Source organism: Phalangium opilio, unplaced genomic scaffold (assembly GCF_054372755.1).
Source record: "Phalangium opilio isolate 3A_F unplaced genomic scaffold, DU_Popi_V2 ptg000002l_1, whole genome shotgun sequence".
NCBI lineage: Eukaryota > Metazoa > Arthropoda > Arachnida > Opiliones > Phalangiidae > Phalangium > Phalangium opilio.
Window position 1 is genome coordinate 4,272,356 of NW_028324144.1, and position 21,056 is coordinate 4,293,411.

Here is a 21,056-nt window from a genome sequence, read left to right on the forward strand (position 1 = left end):
GGCAACCCTGCTTAAAAGTCGAGATCGCTGATTGGCGACTTCAATACACGTGAGCATCGTCTGCATTCTGAAATTTTATCAGACGAGGTACTTGAAGGTTTCTCTTCAATTTTCTCATGGAATTTTATTACAAATAGGGTACATTAACTTTAATTATTCGTTATATGAAACAATTTATCGTTTTTCTATGTTTTTTGAACCGTCAGTAAGATTTAAATGTATAAACCAAGCAGTTTTCTATTAAAATCGCAGATATTAACCAAGGCTTAGGATTGAGAAACCAAACCGAGTATGCTTCCAGTGATATGGAATGCCTTGAGGATTTACGCTCCTTGGGTTACCTTTCCATTTGCGTTGGTTGTAGGAGTCATAGGATATAATATTGAAGGGCTCCTTTCTGACAAAACCACACCCGCCAATAAACTAAGCATAGAGGATGAAAGAGGCGAGAGACAATTATCTGAACTGTCGGAGAAACAACATCCTGAAAATGTAGATCGACTCAAAGACAAAACATTTGTTCCTAAGAATATATTTGATAGGAATAAGCCAAACGCAACATAATAATATTATACAATGCATAATTTATTCAATGAATTGCAAGTATTTTTAGTACAGTAGCGAAACATGTAATTAAACCCAATTTTTTCTGTTAAAATAAAATTAATTGTTTGAAGTTATGGTGTCATTATTATTATTACGCAAACGCATCGAAGTCATCTTGCATATCATTATAAGTGCGGATTTGTTTCTTAATAGCAGATGTATCGACCCATGTTACAAAATCTTCCAAATTTCGTGACACTAAAAACGCAGGGTCTGTCACAACTTCTGTTCCTACTCTAACGTGTCCTTGTTGAACAAACGTAACCGCCGTCTTTAAATTCTCAGCCATATTGTTCTTAACCATCAATACTGGTAACCTCCGCCTACAGAATGACGATGCCGTAATCTTGTCACACAGTTCTAAGTTCTTTTTGGTCGGGATTAGGCTTAAACTGTATAGTTTATCCAGTAATTGCGCAGAACTTTGAGTACGAAACGGGTCCTTTGCATCCAAATCCTTAATTTTTCGGGCGAGTTCCCTTATTTCTCTGGATAATTTGTTGTATTTAGTATAATCTTCACGTTTGTTAATCATGAACCTCCGCATAATTTTAACTTCGTGTAGATTATTATCAACTTCCCATGATAAAAAATCTACCTTTTTAAGTAGTTTTTGTTCATGATACTTTAATTTCCTCATTTTAATATTTAAATCTTAATTAGAGTTGAATAATTAAATCAAAACTCGAATTAAAAGTTACATTCGCTAAGCCTAACAACCCTCGTGTAGAACTGTAGACTTATAAAGTCGTCTGCTGTCTGAAAAGTGAACTTTGACCTTGAATAGTATTTGTTCGTCTCTGATAGGCTAGATGTCGCTAGCGTTTACAGCGTCGTTATAGCAACGAGTTTGTTGACATCGGCGTGGCGTCATTGGTGTATTCAAGTTTTATGCCGCGTTTTCTGTTTTTCTCGGGTTAAAACGATAAATTAAAACGTTTTAATATGCAAGAAGACGAGCTTGATTTAGAAGATAGTTCCCCTCAAAAAAGGGTATGATTTTTTTACGTAATAATTCATTTTCAAGGCGGGTTTTATGCCAAAAAATATTAGGCTTAAATTTTGGCTATGTTAAAATTTACCTCGATCATCTTAGGCGCCACTAAGAGGTCGACGGTCTACACCTCATCAAAGCCCTAGGACGTTCGCGGGTCCAGGTAGTCCGTCTTCGGGAGTATATTCGGGCAATGAAGTAGGCTTCTTAATTAATTAAAACACCCTTAGAAATTAGGCCTAAAATTAACTTTAAAATTAAAAATAGCGCGATACACCACCTCAAGCGCCACCTAGAAGCAAGAAAACAGGTGGATGGGCTAGCGATCTTTTAAACATGGGATTTCAGTATGTCTTAAACGAAATTTAAATTAATTAAGTTTAATTTAATTCAAAACACACACCAACACATGTGCTTCCAAAAAACACTAATTGTCATACACACAACACAACACTAATTAACACAAACCAAACCTCACACCCTAATTATTATTATTATTATTATTAGTGTAATTACTAATGTTTAATTAGTAAAAATAATCAATCATTTGAAGAGGAAGGAACAATATTTTGAATTTTTTACACATCAAGTCATATAATGAATGATATCAAGCATTGATAATTTCCCGTAATTTTTTTTTATCTTTGCACCGGTAAAAAAAAACTTTTTGCAGCCGGAAAACCAAAACCCAGACACTCTCCCCTCCAAAGTGAGTTTAAAACAAACGTTTTCCCGAATTTAACCATTTTTCTAAGCTTTTCTCAATTTTTCCTCTTTTTATCAAAAAATGCTATATTTTTCGCCTCTATATTATATTATATTGTCTGTCTGTGTCTATGTATTCATTCACAATAACTTACAGTTGGGTTTCTTTAACGAGATTAACTCGGGTTTTAAACAAATTAATTTCTAAAAGGGTGTTTACAATTTTTATCAGAGAAAATACGCGCAAAGATCAGGAGTATGATAGGGATCGGGATGATTCAGAAAATGGTATGTTAGTGTTAGAGACAGGGTTTTGTAGGGGTGTGCGAAAACTTGGATATTTTTATTTCACTGTTTTGAGTCGATTAATCGATTAGATTTTGAACTCTTACAAATCTGTAGGGATTATTAAATTTTTTTTTAATGATTATCCACTGTTTTTGAATCGATTAATCAAACTAGTCGGATTGATTTTGTTGTTTTACAAAGTTTTAGCGATTAGTCGGAATTTTTAACGATTAATAAAAAATAATAGATTAATCAAAGTTATTTTGAATATTTATTTCAGTGAGAAATATATTGAAAGTTCTCGAATTATAATAGAAATAAGTTTTTGATGGGGTAATTTTCGGTGTTTTAATCGATTAATGGTGTAATTTTCGGTGTTTTAATCGATTAATGGTGTAATTTTCGATGTTTTAATCGATTAATGGTGTAATTTTCGGTGTTTTAATCGATTAATGGTGTAATTTTCGGTGTGTTTTAATCGATAAAGAGAGCTATCCAGCCGATTAATGGAGTCTTTTTCTGTTTTCAAGTTTATTAATTGAATTATTTGCTTTAATTTCAAATCGATTAATTGAATAATTTGATTTTTTTTCCAAATCGATTAATTGAATAATTTGATTTTTTTCCAAATCGATTAATTGAATAGTTTAATTTTTTTTCAAATCGACGAATTAAATTGTTTTCTTCATTTATAGATCGATTAATTGAATAATTTGCTTTATTTTCAAATCGATTAATTGATTAATTTGCTTCATATTAAAATCGATTAATTATGGAATTTTACATTGTTCGATTAATATAATTAAGCTTCGAATTTACTATTAAAGTGCTGTTAGAATCTAAGTTAAAAGCCACTATTCGCACACCCCTTTTTTAGGCTTTCCTCTTGTAGGCCTATATCACTTCCGAAAGTTGAACTGATTTAAAATCAATGATTAAAGATATCCCAGTTATACCGGATTTGGAAGAATTAAAAGATGAAGAATTGGTTGGTCAAGTGGCTCAAGCTCCCGCGTTAGTTAAATTTAAATTAATAAATTAATTAGGCTTATTATCTTAGACTGATTCAACAAGGTTATAATTTAATTTAGGGCTCATGTAAACCGCGTTGCGACTCTACAAGAGTTGGATAATGACCTGTTAAAACACGCGGCATTTTCCACACTGGTAATACGACTAATTTTAATTAATGCCAATTAAAAATTAACAGTTTTTGAGTTGGTTTTCCACATACAGGATGGTCTAGATTTAAGAATTCTAACGAGATTTTTAGCTCCTGAAAGTGAGACCAAAGAGGTAAATACTACTTTTAAATAAAATTAGGCTTAACTTATATGACAAAATTAGGCCTAACCGTAGACCAAGTTAATAACTCTTCATGCGCTAGTTTTAACCATATTGATAAGAAACACGATCGAACTACACTATATATAAAAATCGCTAAGCCTAATTCTAAATTGTAGGCCAATTAAATCTAATTGCATCCGGATTAGTATTGAAATTTGACCAAAACTAAGAAGCACCTAAGCCTTAGGAGGGTGTGGAATAGACATGGGATATATTATTAGTGAAAAAATCTCTAAGCCTAATTCTAAATTGTAGGCTAATTAAATCCAATTGTATCCGGGTTAGGATTAAAATTTGACCAAAACTAAGGAGCGCCTAAGCCTTAGGAGGGTGTGGCTTAGACTTGAGATATATTATTAGTGAAAAAATCGCTAAGCCTAATTCCAAACTTTTAGCCTAATTAAATCGACTTGCATCTGAATTAGGCCTAAAAATAGACCAAAAATAAGAACCACCCCATAATTAGTATCATATTCGTCTACATTGATCTCGGAGAGCCAAAATCGTGAAGCCAAATCCAAAAAAACATTATAGGCCAATTAAATCGAATTACATCGGAATTAGGCCTAAAAATAGACCAAAAATAAGAGTCACCCAATCCATAGGAGGATGTTCCTTGGACATGGGACGTCTTATTTACGGAAGTATCATCGGCATTGAACGAGGAATGGGAAGGAAAAATGGACAGAGAAATCGAACTCCCAGAATTTTATTAAAAATTTTGTTAAGCCTAACTTGTGTTTTGTATTACAAATCATTTCCAAGAACATTTTTTTCGTGGTCTTATTTCGTTGGGTTCGGTTCCCACAGCAAAATACCTCGTGTTTGAATGTAAGATATCCGGTGACTCCTTTGGTATAAATATTTTCTCATCGTTTTGGTCGGTGGCTGTTATGGATTAGCCCGTGGGCGTTAAGGGTGAAATAAAAAATAAGCCTTGGCTTTACAATACCATACCGTTTCGTTTCTTTCTTACGCTGTGTTCCCCGCTCTCTTGTTAATTTAGAGATAATTATTGTAAGGGATAGTACGTTTTCCAGGCTGCATTGACAGGAAATATTAATAAGGTCACTATGGGGATGGGTTCTTTTTAGTTTTTCAAATCGGTTCGCGTTCACTCGCTGATGGACTCGGGAAGGGAAGCTATGGGGAAGCGGTTCCGTAATATTTTTAGTGGCTTTGGGAAAATTGTGTTTTAGATTAGAAGTAGATTAAATATTAATAGTAGAGGGAGATCCTTTTAATCGTTGCATACGTTAATCAAGGCCTGTGCATGGCGCCGTTTGGCAATTTAAGTTGCCGAATTCTCTCACCCGAGAGCGCTATTAGCTGGACCAGGGATAGTTTTAATTTTAGAAGTACGAATGGAGTGTAACGGTTAGTATTTACTTCAGTTATTCCGACTCATAGACCACCCAGTATAGAGCCCCTCCCTCCATCCAACACGTAACGAAAAGTTTAAATTATCTTATTGGCTAGCTCACTTAAACTACGTTTTGATGACGTTGCCAACACGGACGGCGAAAAATACGTAATTTCTTTTTACCTCTGTCGCTATGACCCGTCCGTCTCTTCTTTCATACCCCTCCGTCCCGGGGAAGGGGGTCCGTCCGGGACTTTGACGCGCGCCCACATTACTCTGTTCTCCATTCCTACTTCTAAAATTAAATCTATCCCTGATAGATCAAAAGAAAAAATTTGTTTGATAGGGGAGTAATTACTTCGAGATAATGTACTTAATATTTTCATTACAATTTCGTAATAATTAGTTTATTTAATGCGCAACCAATTAAAATTCCTGAGTTGGGTAAACTTTCAAGTTCGGTTTTGGGAAAACAACGACTGATCATTAATTAAAAATGTTACGTACCGGTGGTGGTGGTAATAATATTGAGTTGCATTACATGCCCTTAAGCTATAAAGGAAATGGTGATGGCACCGTAATGACCTTGGCAATGTTATTATCACGAGTTTAAAGAAACCAGACTGCTGTTTCTACATAATATGGAAAAATATATTGGTACTTATATTAAGATATTATTTTTAAATATATTTAATAATTTACAAAATGTTTAACTACTTAATATAAATGGTTATGTTATGTTATGTATTAATGTTATTAACAACAAATAAATCTACTTGACTCGATGTGGTGTAAATAATTCTGGGTAATTATTATAACCATAAGTTTATAAGCGATATGTTCCTTCCATAAGTATGACACTTCCTATACTTCGTAATGCTACCGAGAGACTTACAGCTCGAGATAACTAGTTCAATTAGAACGACAAGCGAGAATTGAAGTCCTACACTCGGTGGTGGTTTATTTTGCAGGACTTCCATCTAGGTCCTATTTAGTCTGCATTACTAAGCCTTTGACAGCAGCGCCAAAACCAGGCGTATGTCGCTTTACCTCGAATCTATGACCTACGTCACCTACCTCACTCACTTCAAGATTGCAAGCTCCAGTTTGTAACCAGTGACAAACTTATATACGGAACACATCTTATGAACTAATGGTAATAGACGTATTTAATATTTTATGATTAAAATAAGATTTATTTTTACTTTTATTAAACTCCTCAGTGACTCACTTTCTGTTAAGTTTTATTTGTCTTTGTTCATATTAATCTTCAATGCAAAACCATCCCGCGATCTTTGTTGGTGGGTGAAAACCGAGGTGGTAATCACTCACTGTATGCTTAACCTTTTTATCAAACAGGGCGTGTAATAGTACCTGTTAGTGTCTTACCTCTCATTATTTTCGCTTAATTTTTTTACGTAAGAAATTCTCGGTTTTTACCATCCCAATTTTTAATTAACTTTTGAGTTCATGATGAACCCTAAGTTTTAGATCAAGTTTCTAGATAAAATTTCCCTGTAATTGGCTATACCTATGGGATAGAACAACGCACTTGCAACGAAAATCGATTTTACTGCTCGTAAATTATAAGCTTAAATAAGTTTTTAGTGTTTTTCCAACAAACCATGGTCAGGTCTTGAAGGAGCGACGTATGGAGTGGTAATACCCTTACCTATAACGTTACCTCTGTACCACCCACCTACGGAACGGAACGGCACCGAAGTCCTCCCAGCATGCTCCCAGTGGCGTTTAGGTAGGGTCGTACAGTACGGAATCGTAAAGGACGCCCCCTGTGTTTTAAAAATAGAAGCTGGTTCTGATACAAATACAACGGCGCTAGCCGGCAGCACTAAACAAATGTCCTACTGAAGAGTAGGGGCGTGCGCGAGGTACACTGGGAAAGTTACGGTGCAACAGGTCAGGTCGAACATAACCATTACCGCTCCATCTTACCTCATTTCTCCCTGGTCAGGTGTGTGGGATTTCGGAAAGACCAGACGATATTTAGGGATTTTTTTTGAAGTGTTTTAAAGCAAGGATGAAACGAAGTTATTTTAATGAAATATTGTTACAGGTGTAAATGCAGTTTGCGATTGCTCATTGATTTGCGCAAACAAAGGGTGATGTTTTAATTAGTTTTTGGACTGCCATTTTGAAAGATGGCGGAAAATCTAAACCCAAAAGCCATAAAGTCCATCTAGTCAACCAATGTACTAAATATTAAAGAAATATGTTGAAATGCACGAATGATGTTCCATAAAGGTCTTTTACATTTCTGACCACCAAGATGGCGGGGATTGAAAATAAAATATTTTTCTTTGTGCGTCCCTACCACTTAAGAGTAAATTTAATAACAAACCCAACTTAAATTAGGCAAATTTTCACATTTTCTCTACCATTTATTTAAAGTGGTTAAAAGTAACTATAATTTAGATTGAAAATGTTTCACCTTCACTTTACCCATAATCCCCTCCCCAGTTTTCTCAAGACGGCGGCGATAGGGGGAGATGAATTTTAATATGGTACAACGATTTAATAATAAAATATTTAACAGAAAGGGAATTTTTACTTAATTATTACGTCAGGCTACGGATTTCAATGTAATTTCGGAAGAAAGTTATATATACAGTATGTATGAAAATTCTATTCATTCCGAATTATTCTCATCTATAGAGAATAATTCTTTTGTTGTTATTTACAGACAAGATAAGTTTAAATAATAAGAGACAACCGTCTTTGTATTTTTGAAACAAACCATTTAATATTAGTTGTGGCCTTGAAGAACGGTTCGTTTCGGTACTCATCGCTTAAGAAGTAATAAAAAGTTAAATGGTTTCGCGATTCAATTTCAAACAAAAAGACTACTTGACTGCTATGCCATGCCATCAGACGGCCTTTGTTGAAAATCACCCAATCGAGAATCAAATATAAAAGAAATAAAAATGTTTTATTTTTTATTATTATTATTTTTCAAACCAAAATAAAATCAAGATTTTATTTATAAATAAATAAATTAAATGTAGGCCTAGGCCTAAGTATCTTAAAGGTGCAAGTAGGCTTAGCTACTTCAAGAAGTGATATCTAATTTAATGGGGAGAAGGTATAAATTCATTCATCCACATTTCTAGCTTTATCTCCAGTCCAAACGTATAGTAGGTCCGGAGTTAATCCCCGCCTCTAAATTACAACCAGCATCATCTCATTGGTTCTTGAAAACTCACGTCAGCGCGACGCGAATGACGAAAATTACGTATTTTCCGACTGAGGAGAGGCGAAATAGCACGGCCTCCTTTTACATCCCCCCTTGTATTTTGAAAGGGGACTGGGATTATGGCGAGCGAATACTTAGGCATCTTAACCTTCTCCCTAGTAAATTAGATATCGCTTGTTGTTTCAACTTATGACCTTTGAAAATCAGAGACGATCCGAATTAATTTTCTCACAGAATCTGTCAGGATCTAACATTTTTAATTTCGGCCATTTCGCGAAACCCTAAGGACACTAAATTAAAATTATTTTCTTTAATAATCACGTTAATTTAAGCTTTCGCAATCTTGTACGAAACCTTGGAACTCTAAATTTGACGTTAGGTAAGAGAATTAGCATTCTTAACAACAGGTTGAAGATATATTTTGTACATTATGATTATAAAAATATTTCTTTTAATTGTCCCCGCTATTTTGGGACCTCCCTTTCTAACATGGCGGTATTACTCCGCGGTCGTTGTAATGATATTAATTAACGAGTCTTCGGCGTGACACGACGATTAAGAGTTAGGCCTAATATCCGCGCTAAAACTCATAGAGATGAAAATACATTTTCGTATCGTCTTTAAGTTAAGGGATAGTAGCGTAACGTTCATTTAATTTTGAATCGAAAAATTTATTTCCTTCGAATTTGTAACCCTAGAAATCCTGGATTAATTTCGGTTTATGGAAACATAAAAAATTTGGAACGCTTCACGATTTTGCGTGTCATCCTTGCGCAGGGGCCATGCTAATCTTCTCTGTATCGTTCCAATTTTAGTATATGTAGTGCCGAAGCAACTACAGTATCTATACCATCCCAACTTCTATATATACCCCGTTTTTCAGAAAATCACAAAGTAGGTGTATATTTCACTAAAACTCTAAATATGAAGGAAAGAACCATAATTTTGCATAGTTTTATTGCCATTTGTGTAACAACTAGTGCAAACTACTATTTAGCCTAAAAACATTACAATTCGAGTTAGTAATCAACTTAATAATGGGTAAAAATAATTATAAAAAATATTTGGAATGTAAAAATAATTATAAAAAATTTGGAACGCTTCACGATTTTGCGTGTCATCCTTGCGCAGGGGCCATGCTAATCTTCTCTGTATCGTTCCAATTTTAGTATATGTAGTGCCGAAGCAACTACAGTATCTATACCATCCCAACTTCTATATATACCCCGTTTTTCAGAAAATCACAAAGTAGGTGTATATTTCACTAAAACTCTAAATATGAAGGAAAGAACCATAATTTTGCATAGTTTTATTGCCATTTGTGTAACAACTAGTGCAAACTACTATTTAGCCTAAAAACATTACAATTCGAGTTAGTAATCAACTTAATAATGGGTAAAAATAATTATAAAAAATATTTGGAATGTAAAAATAATTATAAAAAATATTTGGAATGTAAAAATAATTATAAAAAATTTGGAACGCTTCACGATTTTGCGTGTCATCCTTGCGCAGGGGCCATGCTAATCTTCTCTGTATCGTTCCAATTTTAGTATATGTAGTGCCGAAGCAACTACAATATCTACACCTTCCCAACTTCTATATATACCCCGTTTTTCAGAAAATCACAAAGTAGGCGTATATGCCACAAACATTTTAAATATTAAAGAAAGAACCATTATTACCCATAGTTTTATTGACATTTGTGTAATAAATTGTGCAAATTACTATTTACCCTAAAAACATTACAATTTGAGTTAGTAATCAACTTAATAATAGGTAAAAATAATTTAAAAAAAAAATTGGAACACTTTGAAATTATACGCTACTATCCCTTAAAATTTCTGTCGTATTTCATATATCTATGATACTGTAGTTATAGGTTGTTATAAAAATGGATGTAGAATCATTCTTATGCTTTTTTCGTGTCTTACAGATTAGTCGGAAAATTTAAGCCTACAGGGGATATATTATTTATTACTCCATGCGTGGAAAAACATTCAAAGGTCGTGGATGGACCATTTTCCTTAAAACTGTGTAAAAGGTAAATTTCCAACTATTTTAGTGCTACTAAAGGCTCAATGCGAAGAAGCTCGACTCTCATATCAATATACCCTAATATGGCGTTATTACACTTGGTATTTGTAACCAATTAGATCGATGGATAGATTGTATTATTCATTATAAGGAAAATGATAAACTTGAAAAATTTATTTTTATGGCTTCGTAAACAAATTAATTTCTTCTTTACTAATAAACCGAAATTTATATTAAGCTACCGGTTTTTTTATTAATTGGAAAATTCCAATCTAATATTTAAATTAATTGAAATAATTCATTACGTGTTAATTTTCAATTAAATAGTTTTGAATTCAGATTAATTAACTTATTTTGGACAGTTCAGTTCAATAGAATTACAACGGTTATTGAACTGATCCTGATTAATTGCTAGAAAATTAGTTTTTCTAGTGCCATAGCCCACTCGCGAGCAGCTTGCGTCGTGGTGCGCGAGATCGGGTGGGCTATGATGTAGTGCAGACAACTGGATTATTTTTCGTCGTTTAATTAAGCAATGATGCAACGTTACTCAGCTAGAATCTACGCAAAGTTTTCTAGTATTTTATGGTACGTTAAATTTAAATTAAATTGGGTAATTATAATATTTGAATCATTTATAAACATGTAGTTAATTATTTGTCACGTTAGAATGTGATTTACTAACTTAAATTTATAATAATCTTCCAGGTTCGTTAAGCCTAATTCACCATGAACCCTGGAGGTTGGCTTCCCCGTAAAGTACGCGCCTTAAGTCGACCAAGGCTTAGGGTCAGAAATTAATAAGTCGATTAAGAAACGTTGCTACATTTCTGCAACGATAGTTGTTAGTGAAATTTCTTCAAGAATTTTATACAAACATCGAAACCTGATACAGTAAAACAGTCAACAACCACCCAGAAGCGACCATTCAACCCTAAGGCAAACCGGAAGGACTTAACGGTGAACTTCAACAATAACGGTAAGACATGTTTATTTTAAAAACAACGCGAATACAATCCTGATGGCCTTCGACAACAAAACAGTACCGCGCCGCAAAGATATTTTTACTCCATAAGACGTTATAGTTGAAGACTTCCGTATTGCTATTAAGTTACCCGGCCAACACTCAGTCGGTCCCCAAGGCTAAAGTTGACTTATGAATGGTCATGGTCACTAAGGGGTTTATCCCACCAAATCCTCTTAGGTACTTGTAGGCTAGTATTATTAGTACCAGGTCCATGGTCTTATACCCAACAATACTGCAAACTCTAAAGACTAAACCCAAACCCAAGCGAAACGGGAAAGGACTGGACCACTTCCCCAAAGCAAGCAAGCAAGCCAAGGCTTAACTATAATTCGACAGAACCACAAACATTTTCTTTCAAAGATTTCCCTCTCTCGGACCCCCATGTATGATGGCATGCCGGCACCTTGGTTTCTTTATTTCATAGCTTATACAGCTGGATTCGTAAAAGTCCCTTTCCGGAAACTTAAAGATAGATTACAGAGATAGAAATTCAACCCCTGACCCCCCGTTGGTCGGAACTACTATAAGACAAGTCTCTTTACGCAACATTCGTATATAACCATATACATGCATACATTTGTGGGATATAGGGACTTAAGTTAGCTTGTGTTTTTCCGGGATATGGTATACTATGATCTCCTTAGGGACCACGTGTTTCCTATTTTGCGGTTAGCACCGACAGCAATAACTTCCTCAAATAATAATAAGGGAGCTGCCGTAACTGTCAAAGTTTTAACACCGGTTTAGGTTGCGTAATTGTTTCTGTGTTTTGGAATCGTCATTTTAAAAATATGGCCATGGGAGCAGTTGTAGTAATAAGTGACGTAATTCAATGCCGTCAAGGAATTATGGGTTGTTGTTGGGATGACGTGTTGTTATTTACTTGCTAAGTTAGAAACGTATTAAATAAATACCACCTTACTGAGATATTGATGGATTTTGGGGTTCAATATGAATTTAGCCTAATATCAGAAGGGGATAATAGTAGAAGGATGACACTCTGTATCCTCTTAATACTTCAGTTACGTAACGTGATTCTCCCCAGGCGAGGGAACCATTTTAGTTTGCTCTCCTGCTCATCAAATTTCAGATGGGCATCGCACCGTGCTAGGGTGAATTCTATAACTGTTTGGTTGGTACTAAATCCTCAGCAATCAAGTAGACACAAACCTTGATTGTCTTGACGTGGGACAACACACAAGCGCATGCGCCTTGTCAAATAGTTAGGCGCTAATCATAGCCCCCTCGATTCGCACTCGCGGACGCTGCGTCGTGATACGCATGATCGAGTGGGCTATGCGCTAATATAGTAATTATGAGGGAACTATTTATCGCGTATGTGATTCGCTTTAGTAACCTTGTGCACTCCAAATGTTAATATAATAATTATGTTGGGAAGAATCATGTTACAATTACTGTATTACCCGATTTTTGTTGCCACATGCACTGTAACGACAAAATTTATTATTTCACCCTCCCTTGAATAAATCTTATTATTCCATCTTCCCTTTAAGAAAACCCCTCGAAGGCAAGGTAAAGCGCTGGTCGCACACCTGCATTCGATGGGTATATTCAAATTTTCCCAGTGGAACGTCAATGGCCATGACGTCCACCCCACCTGTACAATTCTCTCGCGTAACGAATCTGTTCGAGTTAGTGAGAGCCCATAGGAGCCTACCCCCTTTTATATTCCCTTTTATTATCCAGAAAACGGAGTTTGTCAACCCTATTTGCCAATGCTATTTTTGTTAACCTCAAGTGCTATATTTAGTTTGTAAACATGTTATTTTTAAAAAGTGTATTGTTACCGACTCTCATAAAGAGAAGGTGTGTGGCCCATGACCCCAAAGGTCATGGGGAAAACGCGAAAATAATTCCTGACCACCAGGGCTACGAAAAATGCGGACGTAATCCAAAGACTTCAAATTGTCGACATATGATTGGGTCACGTGGGTCTAAAAGACCCTAGAAAGTCGAACGGTGATTGGTGCGCCTGAAGACACCAATATCTTATAAAAGCTGAACTGGGACAATAGAGAAAGAAGAATCGTAACGCTTGGTGAACGAGAAGGACGGTCCCGAAACTATGCCACGTATTTTAATACTTAGGCCCTAACGCGGAAAAAGACTTAGCGCGAAAACCTTTAAGTTCGGTTTATGAAAGACTTAGCGCGAAAACTTTTAAGTTCGGTTGATGGAACCTGGAAGCAGTACCAAAGTTATCTTGGTGGGGCTCGTGCCCTAGGACATTATCGCCCGCTCCGTGCTGCCGTTACCGCTGACTAAACCGAGGACGTATTTAACCGCTCCATGCTGTCGTTCCTGTATACCAGTCGAGGACGCACTACGTAACCGCTCCATGCCGTCCATTGCCGTACGCCGTTACCGGGGACCCAGGGCCCGTACCAGCCCACGCTACTCCGTTGTGAAATCAACCATGCGATAAGTACCCCAAACATTTAATTCGCCTCCCGAGGCTTCTTATCATAACTCCATTGGAGGTTATGACTATTTATTAGAACTCTTGAACAATGAGATTAAAACCCTTGTGTGGTCAAAATTATATTAGGGATAATGTAAAAACCCTTATGTGGTTAACATTATTTTAGGTTTAATTGTAAAACCCTTATGTGGTTATTTCTAATGTTAGTTAAATGTTAAAACCGTTATGTTAGGATCGTTAATTTAAGTTGATTATTTAAAGTTATAATTTTGCATGAAGTGTGCATGTTATTTTGCATGTTATGATTAAGTGTGCATGTTTATACTTTTAGTATTAAGTTGATAAGTCTTATTCTTATTTTTTAAGTAATTATTATTGTTATTAAATGATTTGTTGGCAAACTCCAAATCTGTTTCCCCTATCTTAATTTTTACCAAAACCCCTAGACAACCAATTGACCATAAGTTAATTTACTCACTAACCCCAATAGTGAAAGTTACGTGAGCTTACCCGGGCTTAGGATTTTATGTTTATAGCGAAAGTTAGTTCCCCATCATGAAATTTAAGTTTAATCAGAATAATTTCGTTATAGCACTTCTCTCCAAGAGAAGTATTATATACTTCTTATATATCTATTAAACATGCTAATTATTTGATCCACCCTAAATTAGGGTATTTACGCTCTTTTCAAAGGCAGGTGGAACGTTATCATTTTCACGTAGTTCATTACCCCTTTTTTATATTTAAAACTTAAACCCCAGAACCAAATACTTTTAATATATAATGTATATTTTTTTAATCAGAAGGGTTGTAATCGGACCGTGAAATTCAAAAATTAGTAATGTCCCAGTTAGAATGTGCAATACGCTGAACCCTTTAAAGCACTTTTATCTATCTTTCGAAAGCAAGGGTCTTAACTATTAAAGTAATACATTCCTGATGAGATGAACTAAGTGTATCAAAAGATACAAGAAAAAAAAACGTTTTTAAAAATGTTCTAATCCTTGGTGGTACCGAAAGGGATGCCGGTTAAAACTGATAAATTAGTAACATGTACTTAAAAAACAATATCATGGTTGAATGTTTTATATTGGATAGCTAAACCCTCCCTAAATGATAAGCTATAGACTTTTTAATGTTTAATGACGTAGGTACCAAGGATTAAGATTTTATGCAGGATTTTTTTGCAAGGGTTTATTTATGGCCGTCTTTTTTAATCATCTGAGGAATTTATTTTTAACTTAAAATTGTTCATGGTATTTTGTGGATGTTCGGTATATTCCTTGGGTATAGTGTCTAGGAGGCCAGATGCCATCGTTTATTTTGACTGAAATTCGCTACGCGAATTCGTAAGGGTTGTCAGAGTATTTGGCAGTCAGGAATTTTGAAAGTGGGTTTGAAATGTCAGGGGAATGTTAGGAATTTTTGGAAAATGGGTGTGGATTGTCAGGGAAATGTTAGGAATTTTTCGAAAATGGGTGTGAAATGTTAGGGATTTTGGAAAATGGGCGTGAAATGTTTGGGATTTTGGAAAATGGGTGTGAAATGTTAGGGATTTTGGAAAATGGGCGTGAAATGTTAGGGATTTTGGAAAATGGGTGTGAAATGTTAGGGATTTTGGAAAATGGGTGTGAAATGTTAGGGATTTTGGAAAATGGGTGTGAAATGTTAGGGAAAAATCAGGGGTTTTGAAAAATGGGTGTGAAATGTCAGGGGAATGTTAGGAATTTCTGGAAAAATGGGTTTGGATTGTCAGGGAAATGTTAGGAATTTTTGGAAAAATGGGTTTGGATGATCAGGGGAAATCAGGATTTCTGAAAAATGGGTGTGAATTGTCAGGCATAAATCGGGATTTTTGGAGAATGGTTGTAAAATTTCAGGGATTTTTAAAATGGGTTCGAATTGTCAGGGCTATTGAAGATGGGGTTTGAAATGTCAGTAAAACGTCAGGGATGTTGAAAATGAGTTTTAAATATCGCAGAGAAGTTAAGGATTTTGAAAATGGACGTGGAATGTTAGTGAAAAGTCAGGGATTTTCATAATGGGTCTGGAATATCAGTGAAAATCATTTATTTTCAAAATTGATAAAATAAAGTGGTCAGGTAATTTTTGAAGGGCTGTATCATTTATAGATTTTGTGTTATTCGTAATTACTGATTTAGATGGTAGTTAATAATTATCAGCGTAATCAAAGACTTACATTACCATAAAGTCTACGATTTAGTATACCTATTTCTTCCGTTGGCAGTACCACGAATTTCAGATGAAACAATAACAATTAACCATATTTTCCACACTATATATTCAATAAATCAATAAATTGCTACATACTTTGATGTAAAAATAAAAAAATATAGTGTAGGGGGCAGGCATGTTCGTGCATTTTTAGGATGGTTAAGTATTTACTCATCTATTTATATATATTTCTTCGATATTATCGTTTAATAGAGCGCTCATTTAGCCATATATAAAATCAGGCAGAGATATGCTATGCCTCGGCCGCTGCCGCCACCGTCTTTATGTGGGCTCCCAAACCAGAAAGAAAGATTGTTAAACGCGATAAATTGTTGCTACCGAAAAAGATTCAAATCTTCTTTTCTATAAGAAAATAAATTCCTCCACCGTAATATTTTTGGGTTTCCTTTCGCAGCAAATTTCCCTCTTTCGTAAACAAAGTATTTTTATAAACCTATTCAGTATTCGCCGGCTTTTTCCGTAGCTTAGACAGGGTTCCCACAGTACCTGGATCGAAAAGTCACTGGATTTTAAGTTTGTCATAAATATCAGGGAATTTGAATTTGGTTTAAATATTTAACTATGTAGTGATCTAATATATTTAAAGTACCTGGAATATCTGGATGGAAAAGTCTAATAATTTTAAATGAAAACGGGTGTGTCAGGGGAATTTCAAAATTGTTATGATAAAAGTTAGTGGAATTTGAATTGGTTCGGTAGTTTTATTATAGAACAAGGTTCGTACTGAACCTGGATGAGTCAGGGATTTGGAAAATGCGGGGAACAAGTCGGGGTTAAGTCATGGATTTGGAAAGTGAGGGAAATAGTCAGGGATAAGTTAATGATTTGGAAAATGGTCTTGGATAAGTCAGGGATTTGGAATAATGGGAGAAAGTCTTGGATAAGTCAGGGATTTGGAATAATGGGAGAAAGTCTTGGATAAGTCAGGGATTTGGAATAATGGGAGAAAGTCTGGGATAAGTCAGGGATTTGGAATAATGGGAGAAAGTCTGGGATAAGTCAGGGATTTGGAATAATGGGAGAAAGTCTGGGATAAGTCAGGGATTTGGAAAATGGGGGAAAAAGTCAGGGATAAGTCAGGTACAAGTCAGGGTTTAGTCAGGTACAAGTCAGGGTTTAGTCAGGTACAAGTCAGGGATAAGTCAGATACAAGTCAGGGATAAGTCAGATACAAGTCAGGGTTTAGTCAGGTACAAGTCAGGGTTTAGTCAGGTACAAGTCAGGATTTAGTCAGGTACAAGTCAGGGATAAGTCAGGTACAAGTCAGGGACTTGGAAAATGGGGAGGAAGTCTGGGCTAAGTCAGGGATTTCGTTCGGTATATCAAACCATGCTTCGAGCAATGCTAAATATGGGCTAGGTGGGATGAAGTGGGCTCTGGTAAACACCTTATAATGTTCAGGGATAAGCTCTAAAGGTCGGGGATTTTCAATATAAAAGTTTCGTCCGAACCTGTTAGTACGTACTAGCATAAACTAATTTATAACTTCGTGAAATGGTTCTACAACATTCAGACCAAGTAAAAATGGATTTAAAATTACTTTAGACTGTTAGGGAAAACCTGGAAAAATCAGGGAATTTTGAAATGAAAAATTCGTTTCAACCCTGTAATATAGAACACGAGGTAATTTCAACCTCGAAAGGTAACTTTTTTCCACAATGGTTAAAGGTTATAATGATCACCCGCCTTCACCACCTTTTCCCGCCAAATTTCTATAGGGAATTCACGTGTCGCGCGCTCTTCTTTTGCTCGTGTTCATGGGGTGCTTTAGCTTGCTTGACATCCTCGGTTCATTACCTGCCAGGGAACAATGAAAGGGCTCGGGGTTTGGGATAAAGATGAGGCGAAATTTATGGCTAGTTTTCCCCTGGGCTACAATGGCGTTACAAGCAGCGCAACAGAGAGGAAAGCTTTCCCGCCTTTTTTCCATGCCTTGTGACATTATCCTCCTCTTCCATCTATATCTTTTGCTCTTTTGAGTCTTTTATGTTTTGTGACTATTCAAAGCCGACCCGCGCTCTTGTTAAAGGGCAAGTTTCATTATAAAATGCACCTTTAAAATCCTATTTTGTAAGGTAGGGGTTATTTTTCTCTTCAAATTTTTAAGATTTTGATAAATCAATTTTAATGAGGTAGAGATTCAAGATTTCGTTCTGAGAAGGGCAATATCTAACGTTTTATAAGATAAAATTTTGAAATGATTGATAAAACACGTTTAATGGCTTGTTTTCTAAAACAACTTTTACGAATTAAATGAGACTTGCCCTTTAAGGAAGCGGTACACGTGACCATAGACATTTTTGTATGAACTTGCTTGAAAGTAAACATTGCTATGTGTAGTTGCGAGCTGAAATCACAACTTTGAACATTGATCATAAAATATTTAACGAGAAAGATTTGGTTAGTTATCCTTATGTTTTAAATGCATATTTTTAACACCCTTAATCAACTAAAAATAACTTGTTTTTCTACTTCATTATTCCTTTAAATGAAAGCATAAGTTTATTTCAAGATATGTTCCATAAGGATGACATCCTATACTTCGTAATGCTAGAGAGAGACTTACAGCTCGAGCTAGTTCGAGAACAACGGAAGCGAGAATTGAAGTCCTGCTCTCGGTGGTTAATTTTGCATGCAGGACTTCCATCATCCTATTCAGTCTGCATTACTAAGCCTTTGACAGCAGCGCCTCACCAGGCGTATGTCGCTTTACCTCGAATCTATGACCTACTTCACTCACTTCATGACAAGCTCCAGTTTCTAAGCTACCAGTGACAAACTTATGGCCAACATATCTTATGAACTTATGTTGGAAATTATCCAAGTCACTTGAAGACAAGCTCCAGTTTGTAACCAGTGACAAACTTTTGAAGTACATCTTACGAACTTATGATTCCCCTCAACTTTCCAAAAAAAATAATTTCTTCTTTGCTGGTCCTCTTTTGAATAAACGGTCAATGTATGGTCAAAGACCTATCATGTAATATCCCAAGCAATTTAATTTTAATTCCACTTAATACCTAAGCATACCGTCCGTAACATTTATACAACATGATCACGAGAGAGAATTTAAGAGCTACCCAATTTAGTTTTTGACTAGCCCTAGGGTTCGTATATACATTCAAGATGGTGTAAGGTACGCAATGCACTTTTTAAACTATATATATACATATATGTTTTTTGGGGGTCTCGGAAAAGGTCAAGTTGGCAGCTTAGTCTCTTCCCAAAGTAGGCTGGTTCCCTTGGCTACCCCAAAACTGATCTACTACCCTGGCTGGCTTCTACACCTGTTAAGTGCAGTGTGCGCCCGATTTTTTGGGTGCAGTTATTTGAAAAAAGCGATCGCCAGTTACGATAAAAGCCAAAGAGAATTTCTCTTTTTCAAACCCATCTCCGATTCAATCCCCCCCGTCCATTTCTTCTTGCCTCCCCCTTGATCTCCTTAAAGAGAAGTTGAAATGTATGGAGTGAAAAAATTAAGAGTTGAATCATAAGTTTATAAGATATGTTCCTTCCATAAGTATGACACTATTTATGGAACTTCGTAATGCTAGAGGCATATTGAGAGCTAGTTCATGAACTACCAGCGGACCAAGAAAAATATTCGCCTATCAGTTGTTTTTACCGCAATACACACCGTCTCGAGAGGTTCAAAAGTGTGGTTCTTCATGATTGGTCAGAATATGTGGACAACTTTGTAGATCATTTTATACTAATAACGCTATGACAAGTTGGCCGTCAAAAACAACGTTTTCCAATGAGTCATGTAGAGCTGTAGTCCGGTGTGTCCGAGGCTTAGCTTCTTATTTGAAACTGATAATTAACAATTTAAATAACTATATAAAAGGTGCTAAGCCTTAACAATGGATTAACTAACTAGATATAGCGCCATCTCTAGTCAAAATAAATAGTTTTTGCGAATTTTAAAGATGGCGGCGCCCCTTTTAGGCGGGATTTTGATTTTGACGACATAGGACACGTGATATTTGGTCCAATTTTCTTATAACTTTCTGTTAGGGATAGTAGTTGCTGCTAGGGGGCGTTTGGAACATGCATACTTTATCTTTTAGGGGAACGAACAATCGCTAGCGTTAGTTAATCCATGCCTTAACTGCGTTGTTGATGACAACAAGGACTCTAAGCAGACGACAACTAAATATTATAAAATAAAAACTTCGTAGTTGAAGGATTTCAAGTAGAATCAAGAATAATATGAACTGAACCGAACTGATTTAAATTCCAAAACAACGTTGACTCTCACTTGAATTCTCTATTTTAGCTGTGGCATCCCGTCTTTATGATTACCTTTTTGGCGAAATGGCTAGCGCTTCTGAAGTTTTTTTTTTGAAAAAGAGAAAAGACAGCTATGGAGGGGCAAGGATACCTGGGAGCTGTAGTAAGCGGAGCTCTTTAGGAGGGTCTATCTAGAGTTTTCTCTATTATCCGTACTTTCTGTAGCGCGGCAAAGGAAGAAAGCAAGTCAGTGGCGCTATCTTCCCTGGTTTTAAAGAAAGCATTCTTTGGAGGTACCCGTAATTTAGTTGTTGTATCGTCGTCGCAGTGGAAACATGTGAGAGAAAGTTAGCCTATAGCGGAGCGGCCCGTTTGCCCCCTTCAAAAATAAAAAGAAGAGCGCAGATATTATGTTATGTGAAAGGAACTTCAGGAACAATGGTTTTGTATGTGTTTGTTGTCTTCAAATAGATTTTAGACATGGAGTACCTACCATACTAAACTCTGAGTCTCTTCCGTTAAAATTAACCCATGATAGACTCTCTT

The 21,056-nt window shown here is 35.8% G+C and overlaps 3 protein-coding genes and 3 non-coding genes across 6 annotated transcripts; 2 read left to right on the plus strand and 4 right to left on the minus strand.

The window, feature by feature from the left end:
• Window positions 1-31: 31 nt before the first annotated feature.
• LOC149718380 (small integral membrane protein 12) lies at window positions 32-676 on the plus strand. Its single transcript, XM_089843939.1, has 2 exons — window positions 32-138; window positions 253-676. The coding sequence occupies exon 2, from the start codon at window positions 292-294 to the stop codon at window positions 562-564; it is 273 nt and encodes a 90-aa protein (XP_089700065.1). The 5' UTR covers window positions 32-138; window positions 253-291; the 3' UTR covers window positions 565-676.
• LOC149718381 (U3 small nucleolar ribonucleoprotein IMP3) lies at window positions 564-1,357 on the minus strand. Its single transcript, XM_089843928.1, has one exon. The coding sequence runs from the start codon at window positions 1,244-1,246 to the stop codon at window positions 698-700; it is 549 nt and encodes a 182-aa protein (XP_089700054.1). The 5' UTR covers window positions 1,247-1,357; the 3' UTR covers window positions 564-697.
• Window positions 1,358-1,433: 76 nt separating this feature from the next.
• Window positions 1,434-4,894, plus strand: IFT43 (intraflagellar transport 43). Its single transcript, XM_089843924.1, has 9 exons — window positions 1,434-1,599; window positions 1,703-1,798; window positions 1,868-1,947; window positions 2,274-2,309; window positions 2,538-2,593; window positions 3,535-3,607; window positions 3,685-3,760; window positions 3,830-3,889; window positions 4,546-4,894. The coding sequence occupies exons 1-9, from the start codon at window positions 1,552-1,554 to the stop codon at window positions 4,654-4,656; spliced, it is 636 nt and encodes a 211-aa protein (XP_089700050.1). The 5' UTR covers window positions 1,434-1,551; the 3' UTR covers window positions 4,657-4,894.
• Window positions 4,895-9,246: 4,352 nt separating this feature from the next.
• On the minus strand, window positions 9,247-9,353 carry LOC149718383 (U6 spliceosomal RNA). The gene has a single exon (XR_016381360.1). It is a non-coding gene; the product is annotated as a U6 spliceosomal RNA (small nuclear RNA).
• A 247-nt stretch (window positions 9,354-9,600) lies between these two features.
• LOC149718384 (U6 spliceosomal RNA) lies at window positions 9,601-9,707 on the minus strand. The gene has a single exon (XR_016381366.1). It is a non-coding gene; the product is annotated as a U6 spliceosomal RNA (small nuclear RNA).
• A 277-nt stretch (window positions 9,708-9,984) lies between these two features.
• LOC149718385 (U6 spliceosomal RNA) lies at window positions 9,985-10,091 on the minus strand. Its single transcript, XR_016381382.1, has one exon. It is a non-coding gene; the product is annotated as a U6 spliceosomal RNA (small nuclear RNA).
• Between the last annotated feature and the right edge of the window lie 10,965 nt (window positions 10,092-21,056).

Excerpts from the sequence above, each read along its gene's own strand:
- LOC149718380 (XM_089843939.1), top strand. The coding sequence starts at position 292 with ATGCTTCCAGTGATATGGAATGCCTTGAGGATTTACGCTCCTTGGGTT.
- IFT43 (XM_089843924.1), top strand. The coding sequence starts at position 1,552 with ATGCAAGAAGACGAGCTTGATTTAGAAGATAGTTCCCCTCAAAAAAGG. Across the intron at positions 1,600-1,702 it reads ATAGTTCCCCTCAAAAAAGG|GCGCCACTAAGAGGTCGACG; the intron begins GTATGATTTTTT and ends CGATCATCTTAG. Across the intron at positions 1,948-2,273 it reads CTTTTAAACATGGGATTTCA|CCGGAAAACCAAAACCCAGA; the intron begins GTATGTCTTAAA and ends AACTTTTTGCAG.
- LOC149718381 (XM_089843928.1), bottom strand. The coding sequence starts at position 1,246 with ATGAGGAAATTAAAGTATCATGAACAAAAACTACTTAAAAAGGTAGAT.